The sequence below is a fragment of the Arvicola amphibius genome, chromosome 10 (assembly GCF_903992535.2).
Source record: "Arvicola amphibius chromosome 10, mArvAmp1.2, whole genome shotgun sequence".
In the NCBI taxonomy this organism is placed as follows: domain Eukaryota; kingdom Metazoa; phylum Chordata; class Mammalia; order Rodentia; family Cricetidae; genus Arvicola; species Arvicola amphibius.
In genome coordinates, this window is record NC_052056.1 from 81,858,181 (window position 1) to 81,873,625 (window position 15,445).

Below are 15,445 nucleotides of genomic sequence, written 5' to 3' on the forward strand. Positions count from 1 at the left end.
GGGATTAAAGGTATGTGCCACCACCACCCGGCGAGGCTGACCTTTCTTTAACCTTGAATCATCCTGCCTCTACCTTTATTTTATTGGTAAAGATCAAACCTAAGATCTCTAGCACGTAAACTCACACTTTCCCGCTGAGCTATATCCCCAGCCTCTCTCATAGGGTTGTGTGTGTGTGTGTGTGTTTTGAGACAGGGTTTCTCTATGTAGTCCTGGAATTTGTTCTGTTGACTAGGCTGCCTTCATATTCACAGGTCTGCCAACTTCTTCCTCCAAGTGCTGGAATTAAAGGCATTTGCCATCACTGCCCTGCTCATAAGACTTAAAAAAATTTATTATTGATATTACTTTTTTAAGTGTATGTGTTTGTGTGTACAGGGGCTTGTGGAGTCCAGAAGAGGTCATCAGGTCCCCTGTAGTTAATAAGAAGTTGTCAACCATCTGATGTGAGTGTTGGGTCTGAATTTTGCCATGGAAGAGCTGCAAGCACTTTTAACGGATAAGCCATCTATAGCACCTCCCTTCCCCTCAGATCTTAAAAGTTACCTAGGGACATTTTCTTTAATATTTTGGTCCCACTCAGTTCACAGATGATATGAACTGTGTTAATGAGACTGTTAAAGTCTTGCCTGGGTTTCAGGTGTAGGGTTTTGTTTGTTTGTTTGTTTGCTTGTTTTTGTTTTTTTTGCGGGGTGGTTTCGTGATAGGGTTTCCCAGTATCTATAGAGCCAGTCCTGGAACCCTTACAAGGCTGGCCTTGAACTCCACCTGCCTCTGCCTCCTGAGTGCTGGGATTAAAGGCAGGAGCCACCATCTCCTGGCTCAGGTGTTTGATGACTATAGAAACCAACTCAGAGGGAATAGCCATGATAGAGCACTTGCCTGCCATGCACCTAGCCTTCTGTCACTCCAATACCGTATAAAACTGAAATCAAGCTGCCCCTTTGGTTTTTTTGTTTTTGTTTTTGAGACAGGGTTTCACTATGTAATCCTGGCTGTCCTGGAACTCATTGTGTAGACCAGGCTAACCTCAAACTTACAGTGATCTCCCTGCCTCTGCCTCCCAAATGTTGGGATTAAAGGTGTCCACCACCACTGTTCAGTTCGAAGTTTTAATATATTGATACTAATTTTTGTTCTTTGATTAGCACTTCATTAAAGAACTTAATTCTATGCAAAAATAAAGTGGTTCTTTCCTCTCACAGACAATCCCAGAAATATGTGGAACAATGTTCAACTGCTAACAAGCGATGATACCGGGAGTGGACATGTCAATTTTGGTTTAAAAAAAGAAAATGTGACTGCATTATACCAAGTAGACCTGCTTGGGAAGATCTCCTCTGAGAAGGTAATGATTTTATACTGACAGTGGGTCAAGGTTCAGTCAGGAACCATAGCAAATTGGCATCCGCATTCCTCCTGTGTCATCTTAGCAGTGATTCCTGCACTTGCTAACTCCTTGACATTGCATTGGCTGTAAGCTGAACTGACCGTGGTGGTTCAAGTCTATAATTCCAGTGTCTGGAAGGTGAGGCAGGTGGGCGGCCAGGCCGGTTAGGGCAATATTAACCAGGCACTGGCAGGGGTAGTATATATACATTAATATGAAGAATCACCTGCTGTCTGCTTAGGAAATAAGACATTCCCAATCGAATCAAAGACTAGGGCACCCTCCCTGACCTGGATCTGCCCCATTCTCTACCAAGTTAAGCACCCTTGTGACTGGTAGTTGGAGTCTGGTGTTTCTACATTCTCGGCCTATTTACAAAAAAATTGAAAATAGCGGGGTGGTGGTGGCACACACCTTTAATCCCAGCACTCGGGAGGCAGAGACAGGCGGATCTCTGTGAGTTCGAGACCAGCCTGGTCTACAAGAGATAGTTCCAGGGCAGGCTCCAAAGCCACAGAGAAACCCTATCTCGAAAAACAAACAAACAAAAAAAAAAAAAATTGAAAATAACTCACCCAGGTTCAGAAATAGCCAAGTGATTTGACTCATAGTATATAGGCAGTTCTCTATTTTAATTGACAGATTAAGTCATAATTTTTATGCTGCACATATCCTTTCCAATAATTCATCTGACTTTAATCATATGTATGCCCAAATTATGAATAGACATAATAAAGTAAATAGGGAATTTTTCCCTATAAATTTCTTGATACAAATTTGCCTTATTGCACATGTACTCAAAACCAGTTGAAACCAGACCACATTTCTGTGCTTTGCTCTTAACTGCATTGGAAATAATTTGACTAGAAACTATTCAAATTTGATTGTTAAGGGCACGGGCATTTATCTTACTGTTCAGAGATTGATATGAGTAGTCTGATGCAGATGCCAGTCTGAGGGTGTTTGGAGGTTGTTAGGTATGTTGTTCAGAAGTGTGTGTGTGTGTGTGTGTGTGTGTGTGTGTGTGTGCATAAACAGGTAAAAGTGAGGGCCGGGCGGTGGTGGCACACACCTTTAATCCCAGCACTCGGGAGGCAGAGGCAGGCGGATCTCTATGAGTTCTAGACCAGCCTGGTCTACAAGAGCTAGCTCCAGGACAGGCTCTAATGCTGCAGAGAAACCCTGTCTCGAAAAACCAAAAAAAAAAAAAAACAAAAACAAAAAATCAAAAACAGGTAAAAGTGAGGTTGCTGAGTGCTTTACTACACAAAGAGGTATATACATAACCCACACCAAATACAGTCACAGGCTAAATGAACTCTGCTTGCCTGACTCACTCTGAAGGTTGGCTGAAGGGAGGTTTATTCTATGCCTTTCTTTCTTCGTTTTTTCCTTCCTTCCTTCCTTCCTTCCTTCCTTCCTTCCTTCCTTCCTTCCTTCCTTCCTTCCTAAGGCAGAGTCTTACTATAGCCTAGGCTACACTAAAGATTCCATTTAGTCAATATTTAATAAACCAGTACTTGTTCTAACCCAACTTTCTTTTTTTAAAGATTTATTTATTATGTATAAAATGTTCTGCCTGCATGTGTCCCTGCAGGCCAGAAGTTGGCACCAGATTTTATTACAGGTGGTTGTGAGCCACCATGTGGTTGCTGGGAATTGAACTCAGGACCTCTGGAAGAACAATCGGTGCTCTTAACCACTGAGTCATCTCTCCAGCCCCCCTCCCCCAACCTTCTTTATAAGTTAGATGCTGAGGCAGAATTATTTTCACTGGGCTTTCAATATCTTGTGTTAAGTATATTCTACTTTGTATGGATTCTTTTTCATGGAGGGATATATTCTCTAGTTCACAATTCACCATGGTTCCCATCCCTAATTTAGGCGTAATACTGAGAATTTAAGTCAGGCTTGAGTCATGTCTTCCTTTTGATGTCTGGTTCCTATAATAGGATATTAGCACTTAGGAGGCAAGGAGTTAAACAAGATACCTTTGCTCTTCTGTGTCCATCCTGGATTATATCCCTACTTAGGATCCTGTATCAATTTGAGACAGGCCATACAACGTACAAATACTGATGACAAACAAGACAAATTAAAGAGAAAAGTGTCTGGTTATGTTTTAAAGTAAAGTATATGGTAATATTTTTGTTTGTTTTTTGTTGTTGTTATTGTTTTCTGAGACAGGGTCTCAGTATGTAGCCCTGGAAGTGCTGGAATTTGATATGTAGACCAGGCTGGCCTCCAACTCACAGAGATCTTATTGTCTCTGCCTGCCTGAAGGGAGCAGGCAAAAGCACCTTGGTCTAAGTATTGCCATTTTGACTTCAGACTTCTTACCTGTAGGGTGAAACACATTTCAAGTTCTTAGACCTTAGGGGAGCTGGGAACCTTCCACCAGCTGACCCACCTCCTCCTTCTACACTAGAACCATCTGTTATGCCCCATAGTTCTCTAGAGCATTATGGCTATTCTTAACAACAGAAAGAACAAATGACTCTGATTGGTTGGACTGGAAGGCTTGCATTGCTTATCGATTGACAATGATGGAACACAGTAAGAAATTCCCTAATCTTTGATTTCTGATTGGTGAAAATTGTGGCTGTAACTTGGCAACAAATGTTCGTGGTTTTTGTGTTTATGTTTTTGGTTTTTTTTTTTTGTTTTTTCGAGACAGGGTTTCTCTGTAGCTTTGGAGCCTGTCCTGGAACTATCTCTTGTAGACCAGGCTGGTCTCGAACTCACAGAGATCCGCCTGCCTCTGCCTCCCGGGTTTTTGTGTTTATAAACCCCACTTCTGCCCCTTTTCTGTGTGAGGGCCAGCCATGATAATCTAAGTCTGGGACAGGTTACCCAAAGGAAGTTCTTTACTTCCTCCAACCATTATCACTTGGGACTCTGGCCATCAGTGAATTTCAGTGGAGGCTGGAGTCTCAGTTGTTTACCCTGAGCGCTGGGATTAAAGGCATGCGCCACCGCCTCCTGGCTCATTCAGGGATCTTAAAACCTCAGAAACCCCTCATCCCCACCTTGACTACTATAAAACCCTATCCTAATTGAGCTTGGGGCTCTTGGGGGAGAGACTGAAAGTTTGCAAACTTGATTAAAATAAAGGCCCTTTGCTTTTACACACAGGACTCTTGGTTTCCTTGTCGGCCTGTGGGGGGCGGGGTTCTGGATTTGGACGTAGCACTCATGGCTGTCCGGAGACGTAAGGCTCCCGAGTCCTTGTCCTGCAGCCCTGATCAATCAGCAACCTGCTTATGTGGTTATTTATTAAGACTTTTTTAAAATTGATTTTTATTGAGCTCCACATTTTTCTCTGCTCCCCTCCCTGCCTCTCCCCTTTCCCCTTCAACCCTCCCCCAAGGTCCCCATGCTCCCAATTTACTCAGGAGATCTTTTTCTATTTCTACTTCCCATGTTGATTAGACCTACGTAAGTTTCTCTTAGTGTCCTCATTGTTGTCTAAGTTCTCTGGGATTGTGGTTTGTAGGCTGGTTTTCTTTGCTTTATGTTTAAAAACCATACATGTGATAATTGTCTTTCTATGTCTGGGTTACCCCACTCAAAATAATGTTTTATTTATTAAGACTTTGGAACCTGTAAGTGTTGTCTCTTTCCTTCCTCATGGCGCATAATGGGCTAGGTGAAATCTAAAAAATAAAAAAAGGTGTGTGCCACCACACCTGGCCCTATGACAATATTATTAAGTAGTATGAAGTTGCTGGGTGGTGGTGGCAGACGAGCCAGGCAGTAGTGGTGTATGCCTTTAATCCCAGCACAGGGAGAGACATTTAGGTCTCTGTGAGTTCAAGGCCAGCCTGTTCTACAGAACAAGTTCTGGGACAGGCTTGAAAGTTACAGAGAAACCGTGTCTCAAAAACACCAAAAAAAAGTCTTATATGAAATTATTTTAATTTTGATTATATATTATTTTTCTCCTCCTACAGGCGTCACCTAGTCCAAAAATACAAGCATGCAGTTTAAGTGATGGATTTATAATTGTTGCAGACCAGACAGTGATAGTGCTTGACAGGATATGCCGATCAGTCCAGCTGCATCTTATTTTTGGTGAGTGGCAAAGTGAAATGGCTGAGAGTCGGCGTGTACTGCGCTCATTCCTAATGATCCTTCAATCCTCTGTTACAAGAATTAAAATTAGAAAACAAAATAAAACAAAATGCTTATAATTTTGAAAATGCTTAGCTGAGGCATGGCGGCGCACGCCTTTAATCCCAGCACCCAGGAGGCAGAGGGGGGTGCATCTTTGTGAATTTGAGGCCAGCCTTGTCTACAAGAGCTAATTCTAGGACAGGCTCCAAAGCTACAGAGAAACCCTGTCTCAAAAAACCAAAATAAATAAACAAATAAAATTAGAGGACTTTCAAGAAAATCAGTACCTCAGTTTCAAAGGGAGCTGACATAATGCTTTGCTTCAGAGTCTAAGGGGATCAGACATGTGAGCAAGTATTTCATTTTCTTGTTGATTTTGATGGTATTTATTCCTCTTGTTTTGTTTTTTTTGTTTTGTTTGTTTGTTTCCGTTTTCCGAGACAGGGTTTCTCTGTGGCTTTGGAGCCTGTTCTGGAACTAGCTCTGTAGACCAGGCTGCCCTCCAAATCACAGAGATCTGCCTTTCTCTGGGATTAAAGGAGTGCGCCACCACTGCCCGGTTGTTCCTCTTGGTTTTATATTTGAATCCTAATGTTTGAGCAATTTGTGTTCAAATTCTTAATCCTATACATGTTTTAGTTTTGTGCAGGTGAAGGAGGTGGATTGCCAAGTTTGTTACTTCTAGGATATATCACACTATAATAATGTTTTAGAAGCCAGGAGGTGGTGGTGCATATCCCAGCACTCAGAGAGACAGAGATAGGCGGATCTCTGAGTTCTAGGTCAGCCTGGTCTACAGAGTGAGTTCCAGAACAACCAGAGATACACAGAGAAACCCTGTCTCTAAGTCAAAATAATAATAAAATAATAATCTTTTAGAATACGTGTATGAAATAATTTCTTGAGTTAAAGTACCGGTGAACATGGATTTAATAATGAATTAAGTTGAGGTGTGAATTTGTAATCCCAGCACTTTGGAGGCTGAGTCTGGAGAAATGGGAGTTAGAAGCCAACCCACAGTACATTCCAAGTTCCAAAGTCAGCCTAGGCTGTGCCCTAATGCCCTATCTTTCAAAAAAGCTTAAAAGAGCTCCCCAACTCTTTTCAGCATTAAGCACACTGGCTGCTCTTGGAGAGGACCTGGGTTTGGTTCTTATTATCTATATGGGGGCTCATAATCTCAGTTACAGTGATCTGATGCCCTCCTCTTCTGGCCCCCCCAGTCACAGACATAACATTCAGGCGAAACACACATAAAATAAAAATAAATACAGCTTTTAAGATAGAGGGGCTTTTGTTGTTGTTGAGTCAGGGTTTCACTGTGTAGCTCTGGCTGTTCTGGAAATTGCTCTATAGACCAGGTTTACCTTAAACTCACCTGTCTCTGCCTCCTGGGATTAAAGGCATGCACCAACATGCTGGGACTCAAGGGTAACAGTTTAAATATAAAGTTTTGAAGAATTTTAAAGACTTAAAAATGACTTAAGTGATTTGGTCAGTGATTATGGTACAATTATTTTGAAAGATTTTTTTCTATCTTTTTTTGTTGTTGTTGTGCTTTTGTTTTTATTTTTGTATTTTACTCGCTCAGGTTTTTTTTTTTACCTTTTGTCTTGTGATCCTCCTCACACCTTTAATCCCACACTGAGGAGGCAGAGGCAGGTGAATCTGAGTTAAGGGCAGCCTGGTTTACAGAGCAACTAAGTTCCAGGACTGCCAGAGTTATACAGACAAACCCTGCCAATCTTCATTTTTCGGCCTCTCATATGATGGGATTATAGGCATGCATTACCATGTTTGGCATAGATTGGTATGAATCGTTGATCTTTTGATATAAAATTGGTGTTTTTTTAAACTGAAATTAAGGAGTATTGAAAGTTGCTTGTAACATTGATTTGAAATTTTCAGATACTAACGTGGATGTGGTTGGCCTGTGTCAAGAAGGAAAGTTTCTTTTGGTCGGGGAGAGAAGTGGTCTTTTACATCTTATTTATGTAACATCAAAACAAACATTATTCACCAAAGTAAGAGCTGTGTTTTCTATTTTCACCCCAACACTGTCTTACATAACAAACTCTAGCGAGCTGTTACTTAACTACATTTTAAAGTGAAAAAAAATTCTGATTCTTAAATTTAAATTTAAATTCTGATTCTTAAGAATCAGACTACAGGGCTGGAGAGATGGCTCAGAGGTTAAGAGCACTGACCAGAGGTCCAGAGTTCAGTTCCCAGCAATCACATGGTGACTCACAATCATCAGTAATGAGATCTGGTGCCCTCTTCTGGCCTAAAGGCATACATGCAGGGAGAACCCTGTATACATAATTAATAAATAAGTCTTAAAAAAAAAAGAATCAGACTGCAGAAGCATACAAAGGAAACACAAAAGTAAAGAACGAAGCTCTGCAGACCTGGAGCATGCTCATCCAGTCTCCCTTTTCAAGCTGAAGCGTTGGAGTGTGATTGAAAGCATTAGGTTGTTACTGCTGATGTTAGTTGATGAGTGGGGTTTAAACAGTGTACCCTTCATTGCTTATTTATCTCACTTAACTCTTGCTATTTGAAATCCGTTTGCAATTAGGCTTTTGTTGAGAAAGCCGATGATGAATATCAGCATACTTACCAGAAACTCATTATTGAGAAAGATGGTTCAAGTGAAGGTAAGTTTCTTTGAATTTTTTTGCAAGTTTTTGGTGGATACCCCATCAAGTATTTACCTTTATGTTAAATAAACATTGTAAGTTCATTGCTGCACTACCTAAATCTCGGTACAATTCCTGTCAATACAATTAATATAAGAAAGAATTTTTGTTTTGTTTTGAAACAGGGTCTTCCCATGTAGTCCTGGCTGGCCTGGAACTTGCTTTGTAGACCAGGCTGCCTGCAGACTCAAAGCGATCCACTTGCTTCTGCTTCTGTGGGGATTAAAGATTTGTGATATCATACCCAGCAGAGTTTTTTCTTTTTTGAGCAGAGTGAATTTAGATTTATTAAGGAAAAGTAAGAGAGAACTTCTGAGAATAGGATGTTTTTTCTAGGTGGGAACACTCTCAGAAAAATGCTCTTAACATTTTTCGCGCAAGTACAAAGTTTTATATTCCTTTAAAATATCTGTGTGGGTGTGCATAAAAACTTGTTTGTTTGATTGTTTATTTGTTTTTTGAGACAGTTTCTCTGTAGTCCTGGTAATCAGGCTGGCCTTGAACAATCAATCACAGAGATTCCCCTGCCTCTATCTCTCAAAGGCTGGGATTAAAGGTGTGTGCCACGACCCTAATCATTTTTTTTTTAACTGCAAATTTGTGTGTGTGTGTGTGTGTGTGTGTGTGTGTGTGTGTGTGTGCGCGCGCGTGCCAATTTCCTGCTTACTCTTGGAGGTCAGAGGATAACTTGTGGAAATTGGTTCTCTTTTTACCAAGTGGGTCTGAGGAATGAACTCAGGTTATTAAGCTTGTCACTAAGTATCTTTACCTGTTGAGATATCTCACCAGCCCTAGGTGACAGATTTTTAGAGCTAGTTCACAGTATTGCTTTGAATCTTGCCTTTTAGAGAAACTGATTTTGATTTTATTTTGCCAGGTACCTATTACATGTTGCTTCTAACGAACAATGGACTTTTTTATATTACAAACCTCCAGCTTTCACAAATTGAACAGGGTAATGTATTTTCTTATTGATTTTTGATTAGTTTTTAAGTAATTCTTCAAATATTTTCTTTAAGAATGTTTAAATTGAGTTGCATCCTGTGATGCTGGGTGTACTTTGAGGATACAGTACACATAACCCGTCTGCTAAAGCTGTGGTGGAATGTGAAGAACTGGTACTTGATTATAGCCTTCTAGCAGTTAACTTAATTGGGAAGAAAAGACATACACAGAAATAAGTGGCTTTTTGTAATACTGAAGATCGGACCCAGGATTTTGTGTATACTAGGCAAGTGCTCTACCTCTGAACTGTTATATCTCAGATGCTAAGTGCCTTTTTGAAGGAGTGAATGAACAAAGTTATGGAAATGACTGACTTAAAATTGCAAAATGAGCTGGTGAGAATGCTTAGTAGGTAAGAGCACTTTCTATGCAAGCATGAAGAGCTGGATGCAAAGTCCATCCACTGTGAAAAGCTGGCACAGCTACGCCTCTGCCTCTAACTGCACTGGAGTGGGACGTGGATGTAGGTGGATCCTCAGTCTGTGCAAGCCAGCCAGCACAGCTGCAACAGAGAGAGAGAGACCCTGTATCATGGTAATAAGACAGAGAGCAAGGCCAGGCAGTGGTGACATACATCTTTAATCCTAGCACTCAGGAGGCAGAGGCAGGCAGATCTCTGTGAGTTCTGGGCCAGCCTGATCTACAGAGCAAGTATGTGCCTAGCTTTATTGTAACTTGTTATGTTGTGTTGTGTTTGGTTGATACCCCCTGGGAGTCAGTCAGTCCTGATCTTTTCTGAAGGGAAAGGGGGGAGGAGTGGATCTGGGAGAAAGGGAAGTGGGGGGAGGAACTGGGAAAAAAGAGGGAGGGGAAACTGTGGTCAGGATACAAGAGAAGAATAGAGATGGTAGCTAGACAGACAGACAGACAGACAGACAGACAGACAATGTCTCATGCTGTAATCTAATACTTGGCTGAGGCAGAAGGACAGCTGGGCGTTTAAATGAGTATCATCAGGAATGAAGTAAAGATCCACACACCAAAGGAAATGCAACAAAAACTGATCGGAAAATGTGAGAGAACTAGAATCTTACTGCATGGATTTCCAAATGGATTATCTATTCGACATAACTTACAACCAAGAATTATGATCTGTGTCTTGTTTATTTCCCCATGTGTTATTTGTATGCAACATTATGTTTAGATATGTTCCTTGTATCCCTGACAGAGAGCTAAACCGTAGAGGTAGATACCCAAAGTAGTATTCTGCCCTCTCCATGTGCACGCAAGGGTGCATGTGCCCCTACACTATTATGCATATACCACACACAACAAGCACACAAAATAATTGACAGTAATAATCAGTAGTAATCCAATGGTATGGACTGTAAGTCACACTGAGCCAGGTAAACTGAGGAATTTGTTTTGATAAACTTTATTAACATCTACTGCAGACTAAATGGCATGGTAGGTTCCGTGTATATGATTAGGTTACAAGATGCATCATTTCCGATGGGGGTGGTGGCTCCCATCTTTAATCCCAGTCCTGAGAGGCAGGAGGATCTCTGAGTTCTAAGCCAGGCTAGTCTACATCGTTCCAGGACAACCTGAACCACACAGAGATCTGTCTCAATCAGAAAAACATTTAAGATACATCATTTTTCATAGTTAATTCAAGATCAAGACAGGTAAAAGAGATGTTCTGGGTCAGAATGGGAAATGGTGAATACTGTCCCAGTGAGACTCAGGCTTGAGTAGAAGTGGGGTTGGCATAGAATCTTGAGAAGCTCTGTGCAGTTAGCGTGGCTGATCCCTTGAGTATAATATGAGCTTTCAGAGGATATCCTTGGTCAAAGAATTTAGTTTACTGACCGTGACCTATGTCTTTGGCTTAGGATGCATTAATTTCACCTAAAGACAAAAGGAGTCGTCGTGTTTTTAGTATATATGAACCTATGTATTAATACTATACTTACATGTTTTTTTTTTTTTTAAACAAATGAAGCAATTGAGAACACAGACTTAGACTTGGCCAAGAAGGTAAGAAAAGAAAATTATAATTGTTTTTTAAAGCTTTTACTCACTATGAAAGTAGAGGCTGTTTCTGTGATTAGTGTTGTACTGGATGCTACTTTAGGAGTTGCTATAATCTTATATTTCAGTAATGTTTCTGTTGAACAGATGATTGATTTGAACAAATGTCTGTGATTTTTATTTGACATACATGTGTCCATGTATTCTAATTTTTTTCATTTTGCAGTTGCAAGGACAATTCAGGTGTAGTTTTATTTCTACTGAAAATCACCACAATCTGGGTTGTCTTACTCTTGTGGCTGGAGAGTTTGCAAGTGAGACTGCTGTGATAATTGGGGTAATTCTCTTTATGAACTTTGCTTTTGCATAAAATGCTCTTTTTAGTTAAAGTAAAAATTAATTTGTAATGTGATAAGAACAGGGAAATCAGGGCAGGAGGCTCTTGAGGAAGACCGGAGATTGATTCCTCGTTCCTACATTTTAAGGCTCACAAACGCCTGTAACTCGGCTCCAAAAGTTCTCACCCTCTTATGGCCTTGGGTACCTGTGCATACACACAGAAATCCTAAGTAAAAATAAGTAAATAAATCTTTATCAAAAGAAATAAGCCAGGCGTGGTGGAACACAACTTTAATCCCATCACCCTTTCTTCACGAAATGGGAGGAGGGTGATTGTGGTCATAAAATTAACTAAATAAAATTCCTGTATTAGATCATCGGGTATTGATCTTTCCCTAGTCTCTCCCTGAGATTTTCTTTCCTTTTTGTTGGGTCAAGGTCTCACTCTGCAGCCCTGGCTGGCTTAGAACTCACTAAAAAGACGAGGCTGACCTTGAACTGAGAGATCCACCTACCCTTTGCCTCTCTGGTGCTGGGTTTAAGGGTGAGCACCAGTTTGCCAGCGGTTTTGTTTTGATCAGGCAAGGTCTTGATTCCCCAGCCATGTTTCAACATTTCTTTCAGCACATAAACAGAAATGGAAGGCTCCACAGTGAGAGCAGCACCCATGACTGTGTCACCAATTGTTAATCTCAGATTCAAATCTGACATTTTAGCCCCTTTCTCTCTTTGTATTGGGCCGCTTCATAAATTTGCTTGCCATACTTGGACAGGAGCCGTGCTAACCTCTGTAAATGTGCTGCCAAAGCAAGCACATATACTGGATGTGCTCTTATAATAGTCTTAAAATACTATTCAAGCATTGCTGTTTTATTTTTGTTGTTTTGCTTTTTTTTTTTTTTTTTTTTTTGAGACAAGGTTTCTCTGTGTAGCTTTGGTGCCTGTGCTGGGATTAAAGGCTTGTGCCACCATGCCTGGCGTATTGTTTTAAAATTGGATGACCACGAAAGATCTATCAGGAGATTCTCCTGACTACCTTCCAGCACTGGGGTTGAAGGCATGCACGACCAGGACCAACATTTTTTTTTCCAAGTTATGGTTTCTCTGTGTAGCCCTGACTGTCCTGGAGCATGCTCCGTAGACCAGGCTGGTTTTGAACTCAGAGATTTGCCTGCCTCTGCCTCCTGAGTGCTGGGATTAAAAAGTGTGTGCCACTGCTGCTTTGCTTTCTGTCTTCCTTCTTTCCTTCCTTTCTTCCTTCCTTCCTTCCTCCCTCCCTACCTCCTTCCCTTCCTTCCTCCTTCCTTTCTTCTTTTTTTTCTAGACAAAGTCTATACTTATAATGTTGGAATAGGTTTTTTTTCTTTGGGGTGAAATGTTTGAATCAAATATTCAAGTGATAACAATAAATATGAACATCTCACTGTTCTTCTCAGTCTGTTCTAATTTTATTTTTTATATGTATATGTCATGTGAGTTTGGGTGCCAGATCCCTTGGAGTTGAGGTACAGGCAATTGTGGACCATTTTTAGTGGGTGCTGACAAATGAACTCGGGTCCTCTGGAAGAACAGCAAGCTCTCTTAACCACTGAACATCTCTTCAGTCTGTTCTAGAGCTAAGAGAGAACTCCAGATAAAAGCTCCTTGGAGCTGGGTGTTAGCCTGTGCCTGCAAACCTAGCCTACACACCTGTCTGGTTAGGAGGTTTAGACAGGAGAATCTTGAGTTTGAGGCCAGCCTGGGCAACTTAGCAAGACACTGCCTGAAATAAAAATGGCTGGGGATATAGTATAGTAGGAGAGGCTTGCTTAGCTTTGATTAAACCCCTGGAGGCTCACGCTCTAGTATTCCCCACCTCCCACCCCCGCAGCCACATACACACACGTACTTGAACTCAGAATGTATGCAGCTTATGTGCATCTGCTTTGTGCAATTCCTGGAGCTTTGGGTTTAGGATTTCTAGCTGATGTACTGTTTTCTTTCCCAGGGAACTGGTAGCTGTGCATTCTCAAAATGGGAGCCAGATTCTACCAAGAAAGAAATGTTCCTTAAGAACTTTGTGGACACAGAGATTATTAAAGGTAAAGATTAGCCACTGACACTACTTTCTGTTGGCACACTTAGATGTGTTTAGGCTGGACTCATATTTGCTTTGTAGCTGAGGCTGACCTTAAACTTCTGATCCTCAATCCTTCACTCCTAGTAGAGTATATGCCTGCACTGCCATACATAATGTATGTGCTGCTGGAGATTGAATGGTGTGTGTGTAGGTCAGAGGATGAATCTCAGGAGTTGTTCTCTTTCCACTGTGGGTTCTAGGGCTTGATCCCAGCTTTCAGACTTGGTGCCAGTAGCCTTTTCCTGCTGACCATTTTGCAGCTCCTCTGGCCCATTTTTACTTTGTTTTTCTTCATTACATGTGTTTTGTTTGTACATTATGTGTACAAATTTGGTTACTTTACTGTATGTGTGGAAAACTGGGTGTCAGTTCTCTCCTTTCACCTTGTGGGTCCTTGGGATTGAGCTCAGGTCTGCAGGCTTGGCAAGTGCTTTTATGCACTGAGCCATCTTTCCCACCATTTTGTTATTGTCACAGTGAACCAAGCCTGATTAGCTTGGTGATTCTCCTCACATTCCTGAAGAATTCTAATTGTTACCTTTGAAGAGACTTTGTGTTTTATTGGTCGCCTTGAAACAAAAGTAACAATAACAAAAGCCAAAACTGAGGCAGCAATAGATGAAAATGGGAACTTCACTTAAATGTAGCTCTGTCTGTTTGTGAAGACAGTAGTTAGCTTACAGCTCAAACGGGGTCCTAGTGAAATAAAATCCTTAGACATGTCGCTTTCTCTTTCAGGTGTAAAGTCCTTTCAGCTGATCGACAACCTGCTTTTTGTGCTCGATACTGCTGTATGTTTCTTATACCTATTCAATGTTTTCATTTACTATGACCACTTTTTCTTATCAGCGTCTTTACACTAGGGAGTCAGCTCACAGCCTCATTAATGCCACGCAAGTGTTCACCCCTGAGCTCCATCTTGCACCCTGATAATATGTCTTGTAATAAAAATGTTTGACAAGGATGTTAGTTGGGGTGGATTCCTGTGTGTGTGTGCAGTGCTTCAAGAACTATAGCCTACAGTTTGACTTTGAGATCTAAAGATGTCTAACCGAGTTCTACTTCTCTAGAACGTGCTAAGTTTGTGGGATGCTTACACTCTCACTCCTGTGTGGAATTGGCCCTCTCTTCCCATAGAGCAGTTTCTTCTCACCACAGAAGCGGATTCTCCCTCGTCAGTCACCTGGTATGTTGGGACTGGCTAGTAGTGGTTTTCATAGCACCAGGTTTCCTGTGCAGCTTTATTCAGATCATTTATTAGGATTTGTTTTTGGAACCACATCTGGAATAGTCTGGGAGAGGAAGGACCAATTCATTATCTGCCGGTTCCTATTTGGCACAGATAGATAATGTAATACCTTCTACATAATTATGGTAGAAACAGGATCTGTAAAAACAGAATCCACAGTCTCTGAATGCTTTTAACCTTTCTGTGAGATTATCATTTACCTTAGCTTATGCTTAGCAACCTGCAAAGCTTGCATAACTTCAATTTCTCTTCTCTTTTAGGCAAGGGATTGCAAACCTCAAATTAGTCACTCTGACGACTACAACTAAGGAGAAGGTACTGGGAGACTCTACTTCATACCTGTCTATTTTATGAGTTGGAAATCACAATGACTAGCCAGTTTGGGTGGCTCAGACTTGTATTCCCAACTGCTCTGCAGACTGAGGTGGCATGGTCACAACTGAAGGTCTACCTTCATTACAGAGAGAAAATGTCAAGTAATGCCCACAGTGTGCTAAATTGGCACGCACATAGACTTTGTCAGATTAGAAATAAGCCTGCAGAACAGAGTT

At 41.1% G+C, this 15,445-nt stretch overlaps 1 protein-coding gene across 1 annotated transcript in view; it reads left to right on the top strand.

Annotated features, from left to right (window-relative positions):
• The first annotated feature begins 431 nt into the window (after positions 1–431).
• The window catches only part of Kntc1 (kinetochore associated 1), a 73,727-nt gene continuing 58,713 nt past the window's right edge, over positions 432–15,445 (top strand). Inside the window, exons 1-12 of the mRNA XM_038345609.1 lie at positions 432–446; positions 1,206–1,348; positions 5,344–5,464; positions 7,415–7,530; positions 8,088–8,166; positions 9,086–9,163; positions 11,159–11,193; positions 11,414–11,524; positions 13,514–13,607; positions 14,384–14,436; positions 14,716–14,831; positions 15,155–15,209. Of these exons, the coding sequence (XP_038201537.1) occupies positions 1,220–1,348; positions 5,344–5,464; positions 7,415–7,530; positions 8,088–8,166; positions 9,086–9,163; positions 11,159–11,193; positions 11,414–11,524; positions 13,514–13,607; positions 14,384–14,436; positions 14,716–14,831; positions 15,155–15,209 (987 nt within the window). The 5' untranslated portion in view covers positions 432–446; positions 1,206–1,219. The remainder of the gene's footprint in view (positions 447–1,205; positions 1,349–5,343; positions 5,465–7,414; positions 7,531–8,087; positions 8,167–9,085; positions 9,164–11,158; positions 11,194–11,413; positions 11,525–13,513; positions 13,608–14,383; positions 14,437–14,715; positions 14,832–15,154; positions 15,210–15,445) is intronic.